Source organism: Pleurodeles waltl, chromosome 9 (assembly GCF_031143425.1).
Source record: "Pleurodeles waltl isolate 20211129_DDA chromosome 9, aPleWal1.hap1.20221129, whole genome shotgun sequence".
NCBI lineage: Eukaryota > Metazoa > Chordata > Amphibia > Caudata > Salamandridae > Pleurodeles > Pleurodeles waltl.
Genome location: NC_090448.1, coordinates 648813807 through 648839458, shown reverse-complemented (window position 1 = coordinate 648839458; position 25652 = coordinate 648813807). Strand labels below are relative to the sequence as shown.

The 25652-nt window shown below is 44.2% G+C and overlaps 1 protein-coding gene across 3 annotated transcripts in view; it reads right to left on the bottom strand.

Moving 5' to 3' along the window:
• The window catches only part of CLASRP (CLK4 associating serine/arginine rich protein), a 664783-nt gene that overhangs the window by 273005 nt on the left and 366126 nt on the right, over positions 1 to 25652 (bottom strand). For all 3 annotated transcript variants that reach the window (XM_069207696.1, XM_069207697.1, XM_069207699.1), the window contains 3 exons: positions 17823 to 18071; positions 15258 to 15443; positions 485 to 524 (listed from right to left, as the gene is read on the bottom strand). In XM_069207696.1, coding sequence (XP_069063797.1) covers positions 485 to 524; positions 15258 to 15443; positions 17823 to 18071 — 475 coding nt within the window. The remainder of the gene's footprint in view (positions 1 to 484; positions 525 to 15257; positions 15444 to 17822; positions 18072 to 25652) is intronic.

Below are 25652 nucleotides of genomic sequence, written 5' to 3'. Positions count from 1 at the left end.
AATCTAATGCTCGGTGGGAAAACACTCAACAACACCATCGGACAGCAGGCTGTCTGGATTTACACATTAATCAATTGGCTTTGACTTAGAAGTAATTCAAGGTTTCAATACATTTTCCAAGTTCTGTCCCATTCCCAGAAACAGACAAATGACAAAAATAACCTAGGGTGATATGCCATCAGGCAAGATTAGGCTCAACACAAGCAAACAAGTAACTGTAATTTGCACAGATGTTGGGGCAATACAGAATCGCTAAAACTGGACCTTATTTTTCGTGTTTGTGCCATCCATGTATTCCACCTGCCAGTATTTCATGAAAAAAAACACCACCACACGGATATGTTTTCATGCAAGAGTTCTGTCCTCAAAATCAGCAGTTTGTTAAAGCATGTTTAAACTCATCACAGGCTGAAAGTCCGCAATCCAGTGTAACTGATTCTGTGAAGATGTGAATTAAACAGATGAGGTATAAATTCTTACTGACTTTGGAAGCTCCAGTCTCCTTACAAGCAGCAGGTTCAGGCCTGGAGAAAGACAAGACAATGCATCACCATGCTGATGGCACATGTATAAAGGTCACAACTTTCAACACATAGTATGAGATGAACATTAAAACACTCTACAGTAGGCATGGGAGTAAGTGTCCCAAATGTTAAGCTCCTAGGGAAACCAAAACTAGACCATGAATACTAAACGGAACAAAGACAGACCAAGACCAGCTGCATACATTGTTTTGTGTGAAAACTAAAGGCAAAACTGTCAAAGCATTGAACATTTACTTACAGATTCATTCTGACCCTCAGAAAGGTTAAAACTCAGCAAATGATGAGGTTCCCCGGAGTTAACATTAAGATCACAACGAACATCACACGTGAAGAATGGTGATTTGTGGAAGCACGTAAGGGCTTTCAAAAATGGACTACAGGCAACGCCTACACCCACAACAAACTAATGAAAAAGTTGGCAAAGGACCTTACAGAAACGCAATTTACTTCTTGCCATACCCATTGCTAGGGATGAACATTTCATTTGTAAACACATTTACTAGTTTAAACACTTTGCCTTTCCCCTCCTTGGCCCTGTTTTTGATAAATTCAAGCTGGATAACAAAGGTTAATCAGCATACAACCGGTTATGGAACTCATATCTGATTATAGGGTTTCTGTCTCAGAATTAATTGGAAAAATTTGACAGAGCTCACAGGTGCAGTGAAAAAGTCACACTTCATGGATAAGCTTTGGTGTAAAAACACATTTAGCTTAAAAAAAAAAAACCTTGTAATATACTACACCAAAACACAGTGCAGGCTGTTTGTTCTTAATTTATTGGTACATGCTGTTTTTGAGACTTCTAGCCACAGTGTCCTCACACCTTTTCAATATTTCCTTAGCGTCTAACTGGATCCGCAAACGTTTCAGCAGCATCTCTACATGCAGGTAAGTAGCACAGTACGGCTCAGCACTGATGCTGTAGCACTCCTCTTATGCACTCTTTCTTTCCACGCCATCAGATGCAAATAAAGAACTACCTCTAGTCTTTTTGAGACCCCCTTTAAAAAATGTTTGTACTGTGTACAATGGACGTCACCTGCCAAAATTACAGGTTTTAAGCCTTGTAAGGAGTGTCACAAACAAATGTCTGAGACAGATCCTCTTCAAATCTGCCTCGGGCCCAGCCATGACTGAAAGGCCTGTCAGTAACTGCGCGTCGATGAACCCAAGGCCATTCTACACTGCAAGGCAAAAAGTTGCACTGCAAAACACCTGAAAACTCTAAGACTGTTTCAAGACAAAAGTTTGGCCCGCTCCCATTCGAGAACCACAAGTCACTGGAGTTGTTCCAGGTGTCAGTGTTACTCTCAATCGAAATCATCTGGTAAGTCAAAGAAAAAATACAAAAACATCTTAGGAGGGCTTTGCTACTTCCCGCAAATCACACTACCATGAGAAGGTACAGGGCAGCAACCATACATCTTGACTGTGCTCCCAAAGTAGTTTGATTATGATGGCAATCTTGGGAGTTTACTCGGGCACAATCAGAGTTTCGAGGGCCAACCGCCACTCCCAAGCAGATCGAAGAGTCCCAAGAGGCCATGCTCAGACTCTTCGGATCCTTACCAAATCCCTCTGGCGAGCCTGTGGGCCTCAGTGCATTCCCACTCTGCACCACCTGGACCCTCCAAGTCCATAACAGGGCTGCCTCCAGCTCCACTCTCAACTACATCTCCAGTGCCATAATCCGAGCGTGTTCCTGGTGCATCAATGTCAATGCTGACTCAGTCGATGGCAGAAGACAAGCCCTAATTGTCCTCTCTGAAACTGAGATGGTACCGGTTAGACTTTGATCAAAGTTGCACCAGGCAGCCGTTGAGGTTACATTTTCTCCACATTATTAGCCTCCACATCAACAGCACACACTGCATTATCTGTTGGGCACATATTAGGATAATGATTACATTGCAGGCAATGAGATTGGCCAACCTTATCATAAGAATCGGTATGACGACCTGCAGAAAGGCTAGTGGCCTTGATACCTCCCAAGACTCACCATCTGTCCCTTGCCACAGAGAAGAGTTCTTCCTACGCCATGGTTATGTGAAGGGTGGCCAAGGTCCTTGACTTCCAGTGCCCCACCTGGGAGGTCAAGACCAATGTGCTTACAAAGGTTCTTCAGCTACGGCAGATTTCTACTGAGCCCCTATTACAATTTAACAAGGTCGTTATGGACACTTTGCTGTGGCATGAGTTAAACATTGCTCTGGCTCCCTGGTCAACAGCCAAATTGCAATATATCACCGCCGTGCCACGGGTGAGACTGCATTTTTATCTCAGTACCCCTCACTTGAAAGCTTGGTGGTGCAGGCACCTGCAAGCAAAACTAATCTCAAACACATTCCCGACTACTCCCCCCACAGTCAAAACGGGTGAAGACGTTTGAGCGGAAGGTTTTCTCATCCACCATCTTGGCGCCGAGGTCAGTGAATGCCAGCTGCCTGCTGGAGGGCTTTTCTCGTGCCCTTTTGGACTTGGTCTCTCAATTCCTCCCAGTTATCCCTGATGATTTCAGACAGGTCCTCGATCAGGTCATACAAGATGGCTACGACACAGCCAAGTTCATAATTCAATGAGGCTGGGACACCATGGGGCAGGCCACTGGCACCAGTGTCACCATTCACAGCCATGCTTGGCTGCAGTCCACCAATTTTTCGTGCACGTCTATTTGTCTCTCATGGATATGCCATTCGACGGGAACTTGTCTGTTTTGTATACAAGGCAGACTGCTCTTGATCGGTTCAAGTAGAGCAGGGCACGACGCAGCCTGGGCTTATCTACCCCACATTGCAAGCCCACTGTTCCTTTTGTGCCTTCAGCAGAGGTACCCCATATTGTGAGCCAGTCCAACGCAGAACAGAGCCCAGCAGTTTTGCAGTTGCCGCTCTAGTGTCCATAGTCCAGGAGGTTAAGGTCAATAAGGCCACCAAATCCACTGCTCCCCCTGTAGCCCCCAGCTGCCAACCCCTTTTAGTGTACACTTAGTGGAACACAGCCACTTGGCTGGGGGCAGGATCAAACAATTCTTGCTGTAACGGCAGCCCATGATATCTAACAGTTGGGTTCTACAAATTGTGCGGAGGGCTACACCATAGCTTTCCTTTCTGCACTGCCACACCTTTCTCCAACACCCTCCTCCCAAACCCCCAAATGGCTGATGGAGGACCATCTTTCTGTTTTGTGGCAGGAATTGCAAGCAATTTTGGCTAAGCGGGCTACTGAGATGGTGTCTGTAGGGAGCGGAGTTTGGTTGTAGTACCCCCCCACTTGTTGCCGTTTTTTTGAGGTGCAACTGACTGAAGTGTGCTGGGTCCCTGCTAACCAGTGCCAGTGTTCCTTCTCTCTAAAAAAAAAAAAAAAAAGACACCTGGTCACTTGATCCTCAAGTGACCAGGCCCATCAGTCCCTCTGTAAGTCCCTAGTAAATGGTAGCCCTGGTATGTAGGACTGAAGAGGGGCCCTCAGAGCTTCAGCAGGGGCTGTGCCACTCTGAGGGAACCAACACCAAACTTATGCAGACTGTTACTGCAGGCTGCATGACAAGGTGCTCCCAAAATTGAAAACACAACATGGTACACTTTATGCCATGTCCCCTAAAACACTGAGCGTAATATCTGTAAGTCACACCTACAGCAGACCTTCAGCCCTAAGGCAGGGTGCGCTATATTACAAGTAAGGGCATATGTGCATGAGCAAATATGCCCCAGCTATGTCTTTATTGTTTCTTAGACATAGTAAAGGTACAGGGAGGCCATTTTCAATACACGTTCTGGTAATTGGTCAATAAGGGCTCACCCAGCTACATAATGGCTTCTCTGAACCTATGGATTCTTGCTTTCAAGCATCTTGTATTAATAAACACTCACTGATGCTAGTGATGGATTTATTAATACATGCACCCAGAGGGCACCTTAGAGGTGAAAAACATACCAACTGCTGGTGGGCTCACTAACCTTTCTGGCCAGCCTGCCACCAACAGACAAGAATCTAACCTCCAATGGGTAAGTCTCTGCTCTCGAGAGGTAAGAAACAAAAGCCTGTCCGGGTGGGGGTGTTTTCCACCCCTTCCCAAAGGAAGGCCTGCATTCCAAGACCAGAGCTTCAAAGCCCACCTCCTTTGATTTGCAGGGTTGGCCTTCCTCGGGGGAAGATGCCAACCCTCCTGCCTCAGGGCCCATCTGGCACCTGTGGGAGGCATGAAACACTTCCAGACTGGGAAACACCTCTAGGGTGCCCAGCCAACAGTGGACACAACTTAGGAAATTCTGCCATCTTGTGTATGGTAGAATTTAGAAACTCTGGACAGGATGATGCCCAGTCCCCCACAGGAAGCGGTCATCTACGGGGTGTAGTGACCTCCCCCCCCCACCCCCCCCCCCAAGGTTAGTTTATTGACTACTATCCTTCACTCCCTTAACGCCCTCTAAATTAAGTATTCACCTGACCCCCCTGATACCTGATCATCAGATTTTTGCTCGACACAAAAGGAGTGGTCAAGAAGCCTGCTGAACCCGAGAACTGAGGAGCACAACTGACTTAGCACCAAATCCTGTCGCCCTGCCGGCCCCACTTGACCCTTAAGAAGCAACTGACCTTGGAGGCCACTGCAACCTCCAAGAAACTGGGAGAGATGCCAGTGCTTCGAAAATCACCAAGAAGGATTAGCGGAGCTACTCCCCTGCATCTGCACGCACCCAAGAAAGAACTGTGAGGACCAGGATTGCCAAAAAACCCAACACCGAACATCAACCCAACACCGAACATCAACACTGCACCCGAGATGCCCATTCCGAGCTGAAGTGGGCCAACTGTGTCAGTGTGGACCCCAGGCCCTCCAGAGACTAAGCCCACCCCGAGCTTGCCCTCCGTGGACCTCCCAACGGTGTCTGCAGCCCGATTTGGTAGAACCGCCTTCGACACGGTAAACCAGATGGTCCAAACCATCTCTGCACCCCTGACGGCCCTACCAAGGAGAACAGGACCACTGGTGTCCCTACATCCCTAAGCATCACAAGAACCCCCTATGTGGTTCACCTGGACTGGATTCTCAGACCAACCCCCACAGCAACTTTGTGACAGGGTCGATCCCCACATACTTACATGGAGCACCTAACGCTGAACTGCACCACTACGCTTGGCCGCCCCTGTGCTGCCCAAGGTGACCTGTTGGTGTGGCTTTGGACCTTGCCCCATACAGACCCGAAGTCCAGGAGATTGGTAACTTAAGTTGCTGTACTATATCTGTATGCAGTGTTTGTTCTTCCTCTATAGGATAAAATTACCACATCTGAAAAATGCAGTGTCTTTTTTAAAAATCTAAAATTTCATAACTTGAAAAGTACTAACCTGACTCCGGTTATCTTGGTATGAACGTTTATATTAAGTACATGTTAAGTACGTGTTATTTTTACGTGGAGCGCACGTGTACAACCGCTTGCTTAAAATTCCTTGCTTGCTAGAGGTCAGTCTTGCCTGCTTGTCCCTTCTGTGTGGGTGCAGGGACCAACTACTGTATAATTATACTTTGTCCTGTTTACCTGGTCTGTAGGGGATATGGAAAATGTCACTTACCCAGTGTACATCTGTTTGTGGCATGAGACGCTGCAGATTCACATGCTGTGCACTATCCTGCCATCTAGCGTTGGGCTTTGAGTGTTATAAGTTGTTTTTCTTCTAAGAAGTCTTTTCGAGTCACAAGACTGAGGGACTCCTCCCTTTCGGCTCCATTGCGCATGGGCGTCGACTCCATCTTAGATTGTTTTACCCGCTGAGGGTGAGGTAGGAGTTGTGTATATAGTAAAGGTGCCCATGCAATGGAGTAAGTATGTATGTACATAATGTGTATAAAAGTGATATATATTTACAAATTTACAAATGTTCAAGTTTCATCAACCTTAAATGTACAATTTATCAACTTATAACGGCTACAGGCTCCCGGGGAGGTGGGAGGGCGCATGTGAATCTGCAGCGTCTCATGCCACGAACAGATGTACACTGGGTAAGTGACATTTTCCGTTCGATGGCATGTGTAGCTGCAGATACACATGCTGTGCATAGACTAGTAAGCAGTTATCTCCCCAAAAGCGGTGGTTTAGCCTGTAGGAGTTGAAGTTGTCTGAAATAATGTTCGTAATACAGCCTGTCCTACTGTGGCTTGTTGTGTTGTTAACACATCTACACAGTAATGTTTTGTGAATGTATGAGGCATAGACCATGTGGCTGCCTTACAGATTTCTGTCATAGGTATATTTCCCAGAAAGGCCATTGTGGTACCTTTCTTCCTAGTGGAGTGTGCCTTTGGTGTAATAGGTAGATCTCTTTTTGCTTTAATATAGCAGGTCTGAATACATTTCACTATCCATCTGGCAATGCCTTGTTTGGATATTGGATTTCCTGCATGAGGTTTTTGGAAGGCTACAAACAATTGTTTTGTTTTGCAAAATTGTTTTGTTCTATCAGTATAGTACATTAGTGCTCTTTTAATGTCTAACGTATGTAAGGCTCTTTCAGCTACTGAGTCTGGTTGTGGAAAAAGGACTGGGAGTTCCACTGTTTGGTTTAGGTGGAACGGTGAGATGACCTTTGGGAAGAATTTGGGATTTGAACGGAGAACCACTTTATGTTTATGTATTTGTATAAAGGGTTCTTGTATAGTAAATGCTTGTATTTCACTTACCCTTCTAAGAGATGTGATAGCTATTAGGAAGGCTACTTTCCAGGTTAAGTATTGTATCTCACAAGAATGCATGGGTTCGAATGGTGGACCCATGAATCATGTTAATACAATATTGAGGTTCCACGAGGGAAATCGTGGTGTTCTCTGGGGTATGATTCTTTTTAAACCCTCCATAAATGCTTTGATGACTGGGATTCTAAAGAGTGATGTTGAATGTGTAATCTGCAGATAGGCAGATATTGCTGTGAGATGTATTTTAATGGAAGAAAATGCTACTTTAGATTTTTCTAAGTGTAATAAGTAGCTTACAATGTCTTTGGCGGAAGCATGTAGTGGTTGAATTTGATTATTATGGCAGTAATAAACAAATCTTTTCCATTAGTTTGCATAACAATGTCTTGTAGTAGGTTTTCTAGCTTGTTTAATGACCTCCATACATTCTTGTGTAAGGTCTAAATGTCCAAATTCTAAGACTTCAGGAGCCAGATTGCTAGATTGAGCGATGCTGGATTTGGGTGTCTGATCTGTTGTTTGTGTTGAGTTAACAGATCTGGTCTGTTTGGTAGTTTGATATGAGGTACTAATGACAGGTCCAGTAGTGTTGTATACCATGGTTGGCGAGCCCAGGTTGGTGCTATTAGTATGAGTTTGTTTTGACTCAATTTGTTTACCAGATAAGGAAGGAGTGGGAGAGGGGGAAAAGCGTAAGCAAATATCCCTGACCAACTCATCCATAACGCATTGCCTTTGGACTGAGGGTGTGGATACCTGGACGCAAAGTTTTGGCATTTTGCGTTTTGTTGCGAATAGGTCTATTTCTGGTGTTCCACAGCATAGAAAGTAAGTTTGTAGTATCTGGGGATTAATTTCCCATTCGTGTGTTTGTTGGTGATCTCGACTGAGATTGTCGGCCAACTGGTTTTGAATCCCTGGGATGTCCTGTGGTATTAGGCGAATGTGATTGTGAATCGCCCAATGCCAAATCTTTTGTGCTAAGAGACACAGTTGTGATGTGTGTGTCCCTCCTTGTTTGTTTAGGTAATACATAGTTGTCATGTTGTCTGTTTTGACAAGAATGTGTTTGTGGACTATTAGCGGTTGAAATGCTTTCAATGCTAGAAACACTGCTAACAGTTCTAAACGATTTATATGCAGTTGCCTTTGTTGAACGTCCCATTGTCCCTGTATACTGTGGTAGTTGAGGTGTGCTCCCCACCCTATCATGGAAGCATATGTTGTGATCACGTATTGAGGCACAGGGTCTTGGAATGGCCGCCCTTGGTTTAAATTGATAGGATTCCACCATTGAAGCAAGGAGTGTGTTTGGCGGTCTATCAACACTAGATCTTGAAGTTGACCCTGTGCTTGTGTCCATTGTGTTGCTAGGCACTGTTGTAAGGGCCGCATGTGTAGTCCTGCGTTTGGGACAATGGCTATGCATGAAGACATCATGCCTAGAAGTTTCATTACCAACCTCACTTGATAGTGTTGGTTTGGGTGCATGTTTAGTATTACATTTTGGAAGGCTTGTACCCTTTGTGGACTTGGAGTGGCAATCCCTTTTTGTGTGTTGATTGCTGCTCCTAAGTATTGTCGTATTTGACACGGTTGTAGATGTGATTTTTGGTAGTTTATGGAGAACCCTAGTTTGTGAAGGGTTTCTATGACATATTTGGTGTGTAGAAGACACTGTTGTTGAGTGCTGGTTTTTATTAACCAATCGTCTAAGTAAGGGAATACGTGCATGTGCTGTCTCCTGATATGAGCAGCTACCCTGTTCCTTTTTGATGGTTGGGTACTAGCTCTATTGCTTCTTTTTGTAACAATGCTTGGCCTTCTAGTTGCAACAGGTCTAAGTGTTGTTTAGACATGTTGTGTGCTCTTGGAGGCACATTTGGTGGCAAATGTAGGAATTCTATGCAATAACCATGTTGGATAATGGCTAGGACCCACGCGTCCGTAGTTATGTGTTCCCAATTTTGGTAATCTGTGATTCTCCCCCACCACTGGTGTTGTGTGGTGGGGGTTTGTGACGTTGGAGTGACTGTTTAGTTTGTGGGGTTTTTGGGCTTTGGAATTTCCCTCTTGTTTTAGGGAACTGTCCACCCCTATATTGTCCCCGAAAACCTTCTCTTTGATATTGTCCCTGGTATGTGGGTCTGGCTTGTGAGGTGGAAGGCTCTCTGGACTGGGCCCGAAACCCCCCTCTAAAGTGCGGCTTCCTAAAAGTGCCTCTGCTCTGTGGGGAGTAGAGTGCGCCCATGGCTTTGGCCGTGTCAGTGTCTTTCTTTAGTTTGTTTATTGCTGTGTCCACCTCCGGCCCAAACAATTGTTGTCCGTTGAAAGGCATATTCAGCACAGCCTGCTGGATTTCTGGCTTAAATCCAGAGGTACGTAGCCACGCATGTCTCCGAATGGTTACCGCCGTGTTTACTGTTCTGGCCGCCATGTCTGCTTTGTCCATAGCCGACCTTATTTGATAGTTGGAGATAGTTTGGCCCTCCTCGACAACCTGTTGAGCACGTTTCTGGAACTCTTTGGGAAGGTGTTGAATGAAATGTTGCATTTCATCCCAATGTGTCCTGTCGTATCTTGCCAGTAGAGCTTGCGAATTGGCAATTCGCCATTGATTGGCTGCTTGTGCTGCCACCCTTTTGCCTGCTGCATCGAATTTCCGACTTTCTTTGTCGGGTGGTGGTGCGTCTCCAGAAGTTTGTGAGTTTGCCCTTTTCCGGGCTGCTCCTACTACCACTGAATCAGGAGTGAACTGTTGTGTAATATACACAGGGTCCGTAGGGGGAGGGTTATATTTCTTCTCCACCCTAGGTGTGATGGCTCTGCTTTTGACTGGGTCTTGAAACACCTGTTTGGCATGTTTTAACATGCCTGGTAACATTTGCAAACTTTGATATTGGCTGTGTGTAGATGACAGGGTATTGAACAAGAAGACATCTTCTATGGGCTCTGCATGCAGTGCTACGTTATGAAAAGTAGCTGCCCTGGAAACCACCTGCATGTAAGCTGTCCTCCGGTGGTGATGGCCTTGTCGGGTAGCAATCCGGACTATTATCTGAGACCAGTGCGTCGTATAGATCCCATGCATCTAGGTCATCCTGGCTCATCCCTGTGTGCGTTGGTGACTGCATCATTGGGGGTGTTGCTACTGGGGACAGATGTGGCGAGTGTGATGGCGATGGCTGTGGAGAACACTGTGGTGGTGTTTTTTCTTTAGCCACCTTAGCTTTTGGCTGCATTTCCGCTTCATGGAATGCGAGCTTCCGCTTCATCTTGATTGGAGGAAGAGTTCTGATTTTCCCTGTGTCTTTTTGTATATGGAGCCTTCTCTGGGTATGGTCTGGCTCTCCCATGCCCAGCTCTTGTTCAAACCTGTGGCCTTGTAACTGTGAGGAAAGGCCCTGTTCTTCTGTGTAGGAGCTGTGTTTCGGCTCCAAGGCTGCGTGTTTCGGCACCAAAACCTTTTCTGCAGTCTTTTTCGGCTCTGAAGAAACCTTTTTGGTTTTCGGGGTGCCGACCTCTCTGTGCCGAATCTGGTCTGAGCCAGTATCTCGGTGCCGAGTCTGTTCGGAGACAGTATCTCGACCGGAGTCGGATGTCTTCGGCTGCTGGGAGGCCTTTTTCGGTGCCAATGTTTGGTCACCGTGCTTCCGGGTAAAGCCATGGCCTGTTGGCGGTGGCGTCCCCTGGGCCTTTATGATTTTGGAGTGAGTTTTTGCCGGGGCTGGTTTACTCCAGGTTTGTTGCCTGCTCACTCTCAGGCTCATCCGAGTCCGAATCTGGAATGGAGAATGTCTCCTCTTCTTCGACGTCGAGATGTTCAGCCGGTGACGACACCATCTGAAGTCTTCGAGCTCTACGATCCCGCAGTGTCTTCTTGGATCGAAATGCCCGACAGGCCTCGCACGTATCCTCTTTGTGTTCAGGGGACAAACACAGATTACAGACCAAGTGTTGGTCTGTATAAGGATACGTAGCGTGGCATTTGGGGCAGAAGCGGAATGGGGTCCGTTCCATGAGCTTTGAGGATGCACGCGGTCGGGCCGACCAGGCCCCGCCGAGGAGTGGAAGCCCCAAAGACCTGCCGGAGCTCTTCTTTTCTTCGGTGTCGATGTGCTAGCACTAACCCGGTACCGAGCGCAAACAATACCGTCAAATTTTCCGATTAATATCTATCTTTTCCAAACCGAAACACGGAGCGAAGAGGAACACGTCCGAACCCGATGGCTGAAAAAAAAACAATCTAAGATGGAGTCGACGCCCATGCGGAATGGAGCCGAAAGGGAGGAGTCCCTCAGTCTTGTGACTCGAAAAGACTTCTTAGAAGAAAAACAAATTGTAACACTCCGAGCCCAACACTAGATGGCAAGATGGCAGGATAGTGCACAGCATGTGTATCTGCAGCTACACATGCCATCGAACATAAATATATATTTTTTTTAACTTTGTTTCCTGCTCCCGTCCAGGGAAGCTTCCCTTTTTATTTGCAGAGCATTCTTCCTCTGAGCTTAGCTGTAAACAAGGCTATAAATCAGGCTGTTATCTTGGACACTTTTGGTCTTTGTGGGCCCTCTGCACCCTCTCTCAGCCACCTGGCTCCCGCCCTTCCTTGGCTTGGATTTTCTTTACCAAGTGTGCCTGCCTGTGTGCTGAGAACAAGGGTGGAGGATCACTTGTAACTGCTTATAGCCTAGGCACCCAGCTTTACCAGGGCTCCACAATCCTTAGAGACATTGCCCACTTCTGCTCAATACTTGGATCCCACTCGCAGCTCCATTAGATCACTGTAGTTCACATACTCCAAGCCCTCAGCCGTGGCAGGAACCCCACACACTGTCTGCCAGAGCACCTCAGGTCTTGCAGCCAGTACACTCTGCTGCTCCAGTACTGGGACCTCGGGTGCAGCTCCATCAGTGCATCACAGATTACACATTCAAAGCCCTCAGCCATGCCAGTGCTTGGAACCCCACAAATGTCTGCCAGAGCACTTCAGTTATTACAGTCAGTACACTCTACTGCTCCAGTACTGGGGTACTAGGCGCAGCTCCATCAGTGCACCGCAGTTCACAACCTATCCAAGCCCTCAGCCATGCCAGTGCCAGGAGCCCCACACATGCTATCTGCCAGAGCACCTCAGTTCTCGCAGTCAGTACACTCTTCTGTTGCAGTACTGGGACCTCAGACGTAGCTCTATCAGTGCACCGTAGGTCACGCACCCCAAGCCCTCAGCCTTCCCAGTGCATGGAACCCCACCCACACATGTTGTCTGCTAGAGCACTTCAGGTCTCACAGTCAGTACTCTAGGCTGTTCCAGTACTGGGACCTAAGAAGCAGCTCCATCAGTGCAAGTCAGTTCACACACTCCAAGCCCCTTAGCTATGCCAGTACCCCACACACACTGTCTGCCAGAGCACCTCAGTTCTTACAGTCAGTACACACTGCTGTTCCAGTACTGGGACCTCGCCCTTCAGGACTCCTCTTCTGTGGTTCAGAGGCAATGCCTCTCCCATACTGGGCCGCACTCGCAGCTTCACTAGGGCACCTCCAGGCTAACACTCAGCAACACTGGCACGCCAATACTAGGTTCCACACATAGCTCCATTAACATTATTAACTATTCCAGTACTGCAGCCCACATACAACTCTGTCCGTGCACCTCAACCCTAAACTGCAGCGCCCCATTATTCGAATACCAGGAATTACACAGCACTCCATTTCTCATTCCTCACCCGTTGCCTTTCTGTTATTCCAGCACTGGGCCGGGACACAGCTCTGTCTATACTACCAATCCTGATCTGAAGGGCCCTAATATTGCTGTATCCCATATACTATTGCTGAGTTATATGTGAACCCCTGTTCACATATAACTCTGCTAATGAACCTCCTGCTGTTCTGCTGTGCCCGCTGCTGCTCCACACTCTGACTTCTGTTTGAGGACGTGGGGGAGCCAGTTAAAACTTTCGAACACAAGTATTGATGTGCATGTGGTGTGACTGGAGGTACATCTGCTCCTCCTCAATAAACTTTCTTTCATTGGCTCTATCTTGGCAGGAGTCCTTTAGAGTAAAAGATAAGAGTACCAGTGGATCGGAGTCTGTCCCACATGGTGCAACCCGGTACCTAGATGAATCCTAGACCAAAGTACAGAGGGAATGCCTCTTGCTTTCATGCAAACTGTAACGCCACACGGTGAGAGAGTAATACACCAGAACATTTATATTAACTAAGCACTAGCAGTTAACAACAATGCTTCCAGACAAACTGTTTGCATCATTTGTGTACCGCACACACTATGTCAGCAAAATGTACATATTCAAACGTAAAAATACATTTACATATCATCCAAAACACATTCAAACAGAAATCCAACAGCATGTTTCTACTTTACACATTGCATGGAGAGAGCTAACACAATGCAATAATAAAACATTATAAAAGAAATGATCACAGCATGGCAGACACTTGATATGACCAAGCCTGGGTTTATTTTCAAAACTAACCAAGAAAAGCTAACTTTACATAAAAAGCACTGCTTAAACAGTAACTGCTAACAATACAGAAATAGTATTAAACAACCAATTTACATGTTTCGTTACAACACCACATCACAAATAAATGTGAAATTATAAACTCAACATATAATATGAATCACCATCGCTGAAAGCATGCTTACACACACATGTCCAAATCCCAACTGTTACCTAAGCGAGACCTCCTTGATAATGATGGGTAATCCACTAAACTGGTAGGCTAACTCCATAAACCACAGTACTGTTCACTTGCTCGCAAAAGCCTTCACCGTCCCATTTCAAAATAACGTGGGTATTTGAACTGATACTTCGCCCACAATACGTGGAAAACAGATTCACTTTATCTCACTCCTATGTTCGGACAGCAATTCTGTAACAGTGGTTTAGTCACTCCACTACAGAGCAGCTCCCCTCAGTGTTCCCTCATTTACCACAACTGAAACATTAATTTTAATCACCAAACACAACAAATAAGAAATGTCCTTTAAGAATGATATCAACTAATCCTGGATGACTGTTCAATTTATAGCTAATCAAGTCTAGGGAGCTAACTCCAGCTGCTTCTGTGTCAAATTCTTTGCAAAATAATGTGACGTGATACATAAAATGGATGTTTAAATGAGCATGTTGATGCAAATAGAGACTGATACAAGAAATCATATGACTGAAGATAAATCTGATTGGGCAGCTTTGACTAAGACTATGAGAAAAGTCAGTTTTATGATTTTTCACAAGTGGAGTGGCCTTTAAAAAGAAAAAAAACATTTGCAAAATACACAAGGGGTATTTGGATATGAAAAACAATCAAAAAATATTTGGACTTTTATTTACACCTTGTACTAACAGGTGTAGCCAAACATCAACCATCAATTTGCTGTGCTGGAAGAATTGTGATAAAATTCACAGATGAGGCCGTATGTGGCCGAACCACATTCAGAAGCGACGTAATCCAGCAGTTGACTATAGACTGCTCCTTTTGGTGCAAGGCAGGTATGAATTCCACAATATTAGTTGTCTAGGCGCACAGACAAACTGAAAAATATATGAAAATTAGGCGCAGTGAAGAAGTTATGAAGAATTGACATTTTTATTTTTAAGTAACTTTTTATCCAAAGGGGACATAGGTTCTCAAATTAAAGACAAAAGGCTATAACAGCCTTAAAAGTGTGGTATTGCAGACTACTGCCTATCAAAATGTTACCATTCTTTTTGAAGGCCTATCAAGTTATGCAAGCTTTATTACAAGTTTGCAATGCTCTGCAGTCGAGCAACAATTCCTTGACTGTTTTGTGTTATGGATCAATTCATATTCATACTGTTAAAAACTATAGAGGGTTAGCTTTGAAATTCAGAAATCCTAGTGCCTGATTTTATATTCCACTTCAAAAACCTTATCCCATAGTCCTCTCCATGCTTTTACCTAGCTGTTAGATTTCTTTTGTCCTACTGAAAATCATAACAAAATTCAGGTAATGCATTACTCACTTTTTCAGTTTCTCTCCCACGCCTGGTGACGTCATCATAGGCCTTCCTAGTTTTTCTCTCAAAGGAGATTCAGATCTGCTACGACTTCTTGAGATACTTGGACTCTGGCTGCTCCGACTGCTACTTCGATATCTATCTGATGGTTTGTCACTGCGCCGGTGCCATTCTGTTGACCGCGAATGACTCCTAAGGACAAAGTGATTACAGTACAATAGGCTTAGCACTTCCTAAAAGGTGCAGTCTACTTGAGAAGGGAGCAATCACATTGCAGAATGATTCACATTAATTTCATTTGGACATTTTCAATGGGCATTCCCACCTTTTTGCAATACAGAGCTTATCTATTAATTTTCTATGTAAAGTGGTCATGCATCTAGCTGATGCACCTAGTAACTCAAATCTCCAATGAGGAGAAATCCCATTGACATACGGTCTCAACAGCCCCACGGAAACAGGGAATAGAAAAAACAAGGTGGTGTCAGAATACGGAATATGCGTTTTATTGACAGTGACTAAAAGAGGACCTAAGGTTATGTTTTGAATATTTATATTTAGAAATGAAATATATATTTAACAAACTGCCATACAAATGGCAAAAGGGAAAACAAGCATTGGCAAAGCTAATAGGTCACGCCTTTGAAAGGAAATAGCAAACGTTTTGGCTTTGCCAATTCCTACTGCCAACGCTGTTGAGCATTGGCAAAAAGAAGGAAAAAAAGTGTGCTTCTGATGCTCAACTGCATTGACAAAGAAAGCCAAAATGAGTAGTGCACGAAGAAGCAAGTGTATTGTCATGCCTGCATACCATGACACTGTAGTAATTTTTTTTTTTTTTTATAGTTACAGCTGCTGTTAGAAGATTGATACATCCCCCATTTTGGAGAGGGAAATGAAATGAAAAAAAATGAACAATGTCTTTAAAGACCCTGTAGTAAGTGTCAGCGGTCGGGCCCCCCAAAAAAGAAAAAAAAGTTTGAAAGAAAAGAGAATCCAACAGGGAGAGACGGAAAGTAAGAAAGAAGGTTGAGGTAGCAAATCAACATGGCTGATGGAGCAATGGAGGAACGTAGGAAGGATTTTATTTTCTTAAAAACAAAAAAAAGATTCTGGGATGTAGGCAGATTCTTTATAAAAGCAAGTCTTGAATGTCTTCTAACCAGATGCATTTTTGTGTTTAAAGAATCAAGGATAAGCAGTGTTTCTTATTGAGGGTTTCTACCTGCATATCTGGAGCACACATCTGAACTGGTTCAGTAGGAATTATGTGAGCCTTCAAGAGTCCTGATCTGCACTCAGGCAGGGTATTAAGTATTTCTCTGAAATGGACATCACCCAAAGGGAAAAAAAAAAGAGAAGGCCCTATTTGTGATGTTTCATGATCCAACAAAATAAAGCCTATGGTGGGATTTTGCAAGACGCTCTCCTCAGAGATGTTTTAGCCATTTCCTATATCTTTTTCTTTTATTCCATATTCAGCACTGGCTGTTTTGCTAACTATCTGACGAACTTTATAAACTGCTATAGAAGCTGTGTGAAAGACTACAATGCCCACTCGGGAACACACAACTAATTAAAAATATGCAGCAAAATGAAACCAAATTAGAAAACATATCATATATTACTATAATAAAAAATATTAAATCACATACAATTTTTTTTTAAAAACCCTATCAAAACCTTAAAAACCAGAGATCAGAAAAAAAGTGCTCAGAAATAAAGTGCAGTTGATTCTGAAAGAACAGGACAAAGAAGTCCATCCAATAGCCACAAATAGGGAAAGAAGCCTTCTGTTTCAACTTATTACTCATTGAATCATTCAGATAAAATCAGAGGTGATAAATCCTCATTCAAGTCCTCGCTATATACTAAAAGAGAAACTACACCCAGGCTCAAACACACTATCGTTGATGTTTCGACCCATCCAGTTATCCCCGCTATATCCGGGCTCACATACGGGTCTTCATCAGGACTAAAACGATAGGGGTACTTATTGTGATTTCATTATCACAATCTTCTTCCAAAAGAACACCTCATGTCACATCAGGATTCTCTTTTTGTGACGGCTGGACGTGGATTTAGGCTGCCAGTATTTCTAGACCTTAATGTTTAAACATCCTAAGGGACCACTATGAAATAATTGGAGTTAATGAAGATGGGAGGAGAAATGTTCCCGTAAATCCTGATGTGACATGTAGACAATGTAGACAATGTAGAAAGGCTGGATAGCATTTTAGGCAATGGTGTTGCAACAGTTTTGTCAGATGGTTTATTTTTGGAATAAGGATTATTATTGAAGGGAAACCGACAGACTCTGGAAGGTGCAATCTAGCACTGGTTATGCCAATTTTCATACACATTCCATAAATGAGTGTACGATTTAAGTGCTCTGGGTCCCCTCATGTAGCAAGAAATTGTTACATTTATGACTTCAATGAAGATTACTATGATGCAGACCCAGGAATAAGAACAGGTAAACATCTCTCTCAGACTTGAATAACGAAATAAACAACACTGCAATCAATCTTTCACAACAAGCTTACAATATTACCACAATCTTGTGCATACCTGGATCTCTGATGAGAGTCATAGTGTCTGCTGCGGTCTGTGGAATCTGATCGGGAATGGCGGCGGCCATCTCTTGACCCCCCACCTGAATAACGCCGACTACTGCTCTGTGAGCGGGAGTACCTACGAGTCCTTGAACCAGAGCGAGAGTGCCTGTTAGATCTATGATGCCCGCTCGTCCTGTGGGATCGGGAACTAGATCGAGAACTTGAAGAGGACGAGGATGAAGATGGAGAAGTAGAATGTTTCCTAAAACAGAGGAGAGAACAGATAACACATTAAAAGAACGACATGAAAATGGGGTGAATGGGGCTAAATCGTAAAAGAAGTTGCTTTAGTATTACTCGGATTATCTTCCTAAAGTGTCACAGCCATACATGAAGCACAGCAGCGGGTGCATATTCAGGTTCCCGATAATGAAGTTCTATATTTTTCCACAATAGGGTGAGAATCATAAGCCACAAATTTTGCAATGCAGATTAACGAGAATGTGCCTAATTTAAGATATGTTGCATCTAAGTGGATAACTGAACCAAAGAAGTTAATAAAATTAAAGAAGAGCAGAGCCATAAATCACTGAATTCAATATTGATTACCCGTCCTTATCACCACGACTCCTACCATCATTCTTTACTTAACTTATATTAAACAGAGAAATTCAAAAGGGTCGATTATTCCAATTATTCAGGGATGTGCTTTCACTGCAAACTTAACTGGCGCATGCATCTGGAAACGACGATTTAAGAGATGCGCTGCAATGTGGTGTAAAGATGTGTTACTATGTTAGGCACTGAAAAAATAACGCCCATTTTGAAAGTTTACAGGGAGAAAGAGGTTGCTACCACTTTATGGAGCAGAGATCTGGGAATATAAAGCTAAGGAGCTCCAGGTAACAGAAGGAATATGTCACTTACCCTGTGAGCATGTTTGGGGCATGTAGTGCTGTAGGTTCATATGCTCTGCATACTCTTGACATTTAGTGTTGGATCCAGAGTTCTGGAAGTTGTTTTTCTTCTAAGAAATCTTTCATGTCACAAGGTAAAGTGACTCCTCTCGGTAATATTGCCCATGGACATCAACTCCATTGTTAAATTGTTTTCCCACAGGTGGCTGAGAGAGGAGTGTAGCGTACGGGTACGTAATGCCATGAGAATTCTAAATGTATGTATAGTGAAAATAGGTAATGTAAGGAACTGCAAAAGCCACAGTTGTCCAGGGAGGAGGGTGGCCTCATGTGAATCTACAGCATTACGTGGCACGAACAGATGCTTATAGGGTAAGTAACATAGTCTGTTTGATGCAATGTGTGACTGTGTAGATACACTTGCTTGGCATAGACTGTAAAGCAGTCCCCCTCAGAAGCACTCGCTAACCTATGTGTGTTGCAGTGGTTTTAATAAGATGACGTAGCACTGCCTGACCTACATTGTCTTGCTGGTGTGCTAAAACATTCACAAAGTAATGTTTGCTGGAGGTGTGCCCCATGTAGCTTCATCTTACAAATGTCAGCTTTGGGACTATTTCCTAAAAAGGGTAGGTTTTGCTCCCTTCTTCCGAGTAGTGTGTGCTCTCGGAGGAACAGGTAAAGGTCTATTAGCCTTAGCATAGCAAGTGTGAATGCAATTTACCATCCACCTGGATATACCTGATTTGGATATAGGGTTGCATTTGTGTGGTGAGGAAAAGGCAACAAAAAGTTAGACTTTCTAAAGGTGCTAGTTCTATCACTGTAGTACATACGTGCTCTTAACATCCAATGTTGGAAGAACTCATTCCGCCACAGAAGCTGGTTGAGGGAAAAAACTGGCAATTCAATGGACTAGTTGAGGTGAAATTGAGACACTTCGTTAGGTAGGAATTTAGGGTTGGTGTGGAGCACCATTTTATCTCTGTGTATTTGGAAGAAGGGTTTTTCTAATGTTAAAGCCTGGAGTTCACTAACATGTCCAAGTGAAGTGATGTCGACTAAAAAACCCACCTTCCATGAAAGAAATTGAAGAGGGCATGAGTGTAGAGGTTTACATGGGGGACCATGAGTCTTGCACATATGATATTAAGGTTCCGGGAAGGTGCAGCGGGAACCCTCTGTGGAATAACTCATTTGAGTCCTTACACGAAAGCTTTGATGACTGGAATTTTGTGCAAAGAAAGGCGCTATCTATTGTGGAGGTAGGCACCTATTGCAGCAAGATGTAACCGTACAGAAGCGTACGCTAACTGCTTTTTTGTAAGAGAAGTAGGTAGAAGACAATGACTTGTACTGAAGCTTTGAATAGGTCAATTTGTTTTGAGTAGCAGTAGCAAACCAAATGTTTCCATTTTGCTGCATAACAGGCTCTTGTGGTGGGTCTATGTGCTTCTTTAAGACTGTCCATACATTCTGGTGGTAAGTTAAGGTAACCAAACTCTATGACCTCAGGTGCCAAATTGCTAGATTGAGAGTTTTGGGATCTGGGTGCTTGATTTGTCCTTGGTTCTGAGTTAGAATATCTGGGCTGTTGGGGAACTTCTTGTGTGGAACTACAGCGAGGTCTAGAAGTGTTGTGTACCAAGGCTGACAAGACCAAGTGGGAGCTACTAGGATTGTTGTAACAGAGGTTTGGCCTGAGATTCCGAAAAAGAAATAGGAGGGAAAGAGGTGAAAAAGTGTAAGCAAATATTCTTAACCAACACATCCATAGCACATTACCCTTGGATAGTGGGTGTGGAAACCTGGAGGCGAAGATTGGGCATTTTTGCGTTTTCTGCTGTGGCGAAAAGGTAAATGTTTGGTAACCCCCACACTTTTGGAACTATGGTAGGCGGACATTACAGATGGTCTGAGGCAGGTGTAACAGTTGTGGAGACCCTGCTACCCCTACTTTCTGTAGGCACTACATGGCGTTACATTGTCCGTCTGGACTAGGACAACCTCGTGAACCAGCTGAGATTGGAATTCTTTCAATGCTAGGTGAACAGCTTGAAGCTCTAGGTAGTTGATGTGGAGACATTGGTGACTGGCATGCAAGAGACCATGCACTGTGAGATCTTGTAGGTAAGCCCCCCATTTCGTCTGTGGTGCATATGTCATGAGAATAATGTGGGGGACAGGGTCGCGCAAAGCGCCCCCTTTCAACAGGAAGGTGGTGTTTCACTGTTGCACAGACTGGTGTGTGCAGCGGTCTATCAACACTAGATCCTCCAACTGACCCTGTGACTGAGACCACTGACGAGCTAGATATTCCTGTAATGGACACGAGTAATACTGCATGGGGAACTATAGCAATGTAGGAAGTCATCATCCCTAGCAGACACATGACTGTCACCATTGTGAGTTGCTAGTTTATCTGAAACTGGGGCAATACTGCCTGAAAGTTTAGAATTCTTCCAGGATTGGGGAGGCTAATCCTAGTTGTGTGTTTAGAATTACCCCTAAATATGGTTGAACCTGTAATGCTTGCAGGTGAGACTTGGGAATGTTGATAGTGAACCCTAAGATGTGGAGCAGATCTATTGTCATCCAAGTGTGTTGTTGGCACTGATGAGTGTAGGCTTTGATAAGCCAGTCACCCAGGCGAGGGACTACGTGGACATTCTGTGTAGATGAGCTGGTACCACTTACTAGGCATTCGGTGAACACTCTGGGTACGATGGTTACCCCGAATGCGAGAAACTTGAATTGGTAGAGTTTACCTGCTATGACAAACTAAGTATTAGCGATGAGCTGGGTGTATTGATAAGTAGAAATAGGCATCCTTTAGGTCTAGTCTTGCCATAAAGTCACCCTGTTGAAGAAGTGGAATGACATCTTGTAAGGTGACCATATGGAAGTGCTCTGATAGGATGTATTTGTTCAAAGGCCTGAGATCTATGATTGGCCTTAAAGACCCATCCTTTTTGGGGAATTAGGAAGTAGAGAGAGTATACCCCGGAGCCCTGATGTTGAATAGGAATGGGCTTCTTAAGCTCCTTTGAGAAGGGCTTGAACTTCCTGCTCGGGTAATGTTTGATTTTCTTGCTTTAACCTGTGAGCGCGAGGTGGAATACTGGGCGATATGGTAATACGCTCCAGACAATAGCCATGTTGGATAATGGCTAATTCACACTTGTCTGGGGTGATGGAATGCCAGTTTGGAAGGATAAGCTGCAGTCTGCCCCCAACAGGTGTTATGTGATCGGGAGGGTAGGAAAGGGTAGTCACTGCTTGGCAGAGGGTGTGGCTCCGAGGGGGGAGGCACCTTTACCTTCACCCTTGGTGTTACTGCCTCTGAAAAGGCCACCGTAGTAGCTCTTGATATAGGAGAATGTTTTTGCTGGAAGGCTGATGCCTCTGAAGAAGTAGACTTGTAGGCCTCACAGTAGGATTGGTGACAAAAAGTTCCCCCAGGGATCAGGTGTTTGTTGAGCTCCCATGGCCTCAGCGGTCTCAGTCTTTCCTTTTATTTTCCAAGTAGAGCCTGCTTGGGTATGGAACAAATGCTCCTTGTCATACCGCATGTTCAAGAAAGCCTGTTGAATTACAGGTTTAAACCCAGAGATCCTGAGAAAGGCAGGATGCCTTTGGAGAATACTGGAGTTTTTGTTCCCCTTACTGCACTGTTTGCGTACCTAGAGCACACCATTTGGAGGTGTTTGAGATGGCTACCATCTGTTGACCATGTTTTCTATGCTCCTCTGGGAGATACTGAAAAAATTATTTCATGTGATCCCAGTGAGCATGCTCGTACTGTGCCAAGAGAACCTGCGAATTGGCAATACGTCAGTGGTTAGCAGCCTGAGTTGCAACTCTTTTTCCCCACAGCATCTATCCTTTTGCTCTCCTGATCTAGAGGCGGCGTGTCTCCAGTAGTGTGTGGGTTGGCGCATTTGTGTGCTGTATGGCAACTAGCGAATCTGGTGATAGCTGTCCCCTGATGAAGATAGGGTCAGATGGTGCAGGCTTATGCTTTTTTGTCCACTCTCGGTGTTACAACCCAATAGGGTCTTCAAAAATATCCTCAGTATGGCGCCCATACCCACTAGTGTCTGAATGCCTTGACCCGAGAGGTGACATGTCTAAGGGGTCTTCAGGTGGAGATAGTGGTAGAGGAGAATGAGGTAATGATGGTGGTGGAGGTGTGTTCCAGAAAGGCAGGAAGAAATGGAAGAAAGGCAGGGTTGGTGGCCTTGTCTATAGTTTTCATCTTAGAAGAAAGTGGAATCTCCAATGCTTCCTCAAAAGTGAGATTTATTTTGAGTTGGGGTGAAGAAGAAGCTTTTGCAAGAATGCATCAGTTTCCGACTTGTACGGGTATTTTCTTTTGCCTAATGTCCAGTTTTTCCAGCATCTTGTGTAGAACGGGCTCCACTGGTGAAGTAGAGGCAGAGCTAGTCTTTGTAATTTTGGCCCAAGGTTTTTGGGTCCGAACATTTCGACTTTGAGGATCGAGGCACTGTCAGCGTGGAGGTAGTGGAAGTCGAATACCAGGCCAGCACTGATGGTCAAGACATTGCAAACACTGGTCTCAGTCCAAAAAGATCAATGCAGAAGGTTCTGATTTGGCATGTGCTTTCGGCACCAGGCCCAGGGCGTTGAACCAGTTTTCCAATGCCGACCATGGGCAGACAGCAGTGGTGAACCAGGGACTCGTGTTCGGCGACCATAGAAGCTGAAGGTTTTTTGGTTGCTTGGTTTGGAGAGCAGGTGAAGGAGATGCAGTACTCACAGGTAGAGCTGATGGCAGTTCCTGCATCTCTACATTATCCTCAAGGCTGGAGCTTTCAATCATAGAGAATGACCCTCGTCTTCAACGGATGGGTGCTCCTCACAAACAAGTGTCGGGAGTATCATCTATCACTCCATGAGACATCTCGAGGTGACAAGCTCTGTGGCTCCTGAAGTGTTTACTTTGACCTGACCGACAAGCACGAGTCACAGTCTGATTCCTTGTGGTCTAGATACAGGCACAAGTTGCACACAGAATGTTGGTCTGTGTGCGGGTACTTCTCATGGCAATGCGGACAAAACCGAAAGGGCATGCGTTTCAGTACCAGTGGAGCATTTTCATGAAAACTAGTAACAATATCGAAGAAGCCCCAGAAGAGGCTTCGGTCGAACAGAATCGAAACTGAGTTTTCAAATAAAGTGCAGATGTAGAAAGCACAAACAGTAATAATACCATTGAAGGAGACAGAAAAAAAGAACCAAAGGTCGAACCGAAACTGGTTCGAAATAAGGAGCTGAGGCACACCCACACATCCAACCCAGACAGCGAAGAGAAAACAATCTAACAAAGGAGTCGATGCCCATGTGCATTATCACTGAGAGGAGGAGTTAAGACCTCCTAACTCGAAAGAAAAACAACTTGCACAACTTCGGACCCAACACTAGACGGTAGATTTATACCAAGCATGTGCTTCTACAGCCACACATGCCACTAAACAATAACTATCTATGCACTGATGCTATTTTATTTGGAATTGGGCAGGAAACCATTTTCTGACCGAGCTCTCCTCTATCCAGCCTTGTACTGGATTCAACCAAATAGAAGCCACCTTGCCAAAGTTTATCTAAAATAAACACTGGAAAAGATGATCCTAAAAGGCACTAAAGTAATTAGCTGGGGAAGGCATGTAAGTAGACCTAATGAATGGAATCGGAGACATCAATGGAATGACCCAGGCCAAATTAATGCGGACAGTATTATATTCTCAAAGGTGGCACTACCGGCCAAAGAACTATCCGCGATACTCAAACAAGAGCTCTTTAAATGTTAAATATCTGTTGCATTTGACTTAGGGATGTGAGCCTTACCTAGAACAGTTATATTGAGAAACAAGGCATTCTTTGTATATTGAATTTAAACTAGAGATATTTTCAACCAAAGTTTATTGCTCAAAATGGGATGCACAACTGCCACAATCTTTTAACTACAAACTAGGAGGCAGAGATATAATACAGCATTTTACACTTTTTTGTTCTAAGCTGGTGGTACAAGAGAGTACTGGTTCATTCCCTTATTCATGAACAATGGTGTGAAACATTATTCTTGTTCTTTAGCTCGTCATATCCTGTATATGGTCTGTATGGCCTATGTTAAAGAAAGACTGCACTTAACTTTGTTTTTAAAACTGGTGTTTAATCATTTTCTTATTATGCTTTTACTGCAGGTCGGAAATGCATATTTTACCAATATGCAATATGTAATTGTTACACATTGTTATTTATAATTTTATGGCAAAAGCTCAAAATGTAAACTTTGATATGAGTTTATATCAGATTCAATTACGTTCTCGCAAAAACTGGTGGCATAAAGCCTTGGGATGTCATTGTATACACCATGTAAAAAGAACTGGCTGTTAAAGATCACACATTATAGAAATGTATGCGAAATCAAAGGTGAAGCCTTCTAAGGCTATTTCAATAGACTGCATAACTTGAAAATGGTTTGGAATGGTGCAGCAAGCTTCAGCCACAAGTTAAACAGCACTGTAGAAAACTAACAGACTATTCCTGAGGAGTGACTAGTAATGTTACTTTCAACGTGATGCAGCATCTTTCTCAGAACTGGGGTAGGTTGGCTCTCAGACCCCCAGTCAAGACGTTGTATTCAACTCCCCACTCCACCAAAAACGTAATAGCACCACATCTTGAAACTAAGAGATTTGTAATCCTTCCTGGACCTTCACAAGGAAAGAAAGAGAATGCAAACTCTGAACAGGTTGCAGGGTATTTATCACTTTAAAATGCACACACACACACACACACACGCACACGCACACGCAAACCAAAAACATAACTCGTGCTTGTTAAAAAAAAAAAAAATAGCCACTTTTAAAACATTAGCAACCACGTTGCTGCTCCAACATCCC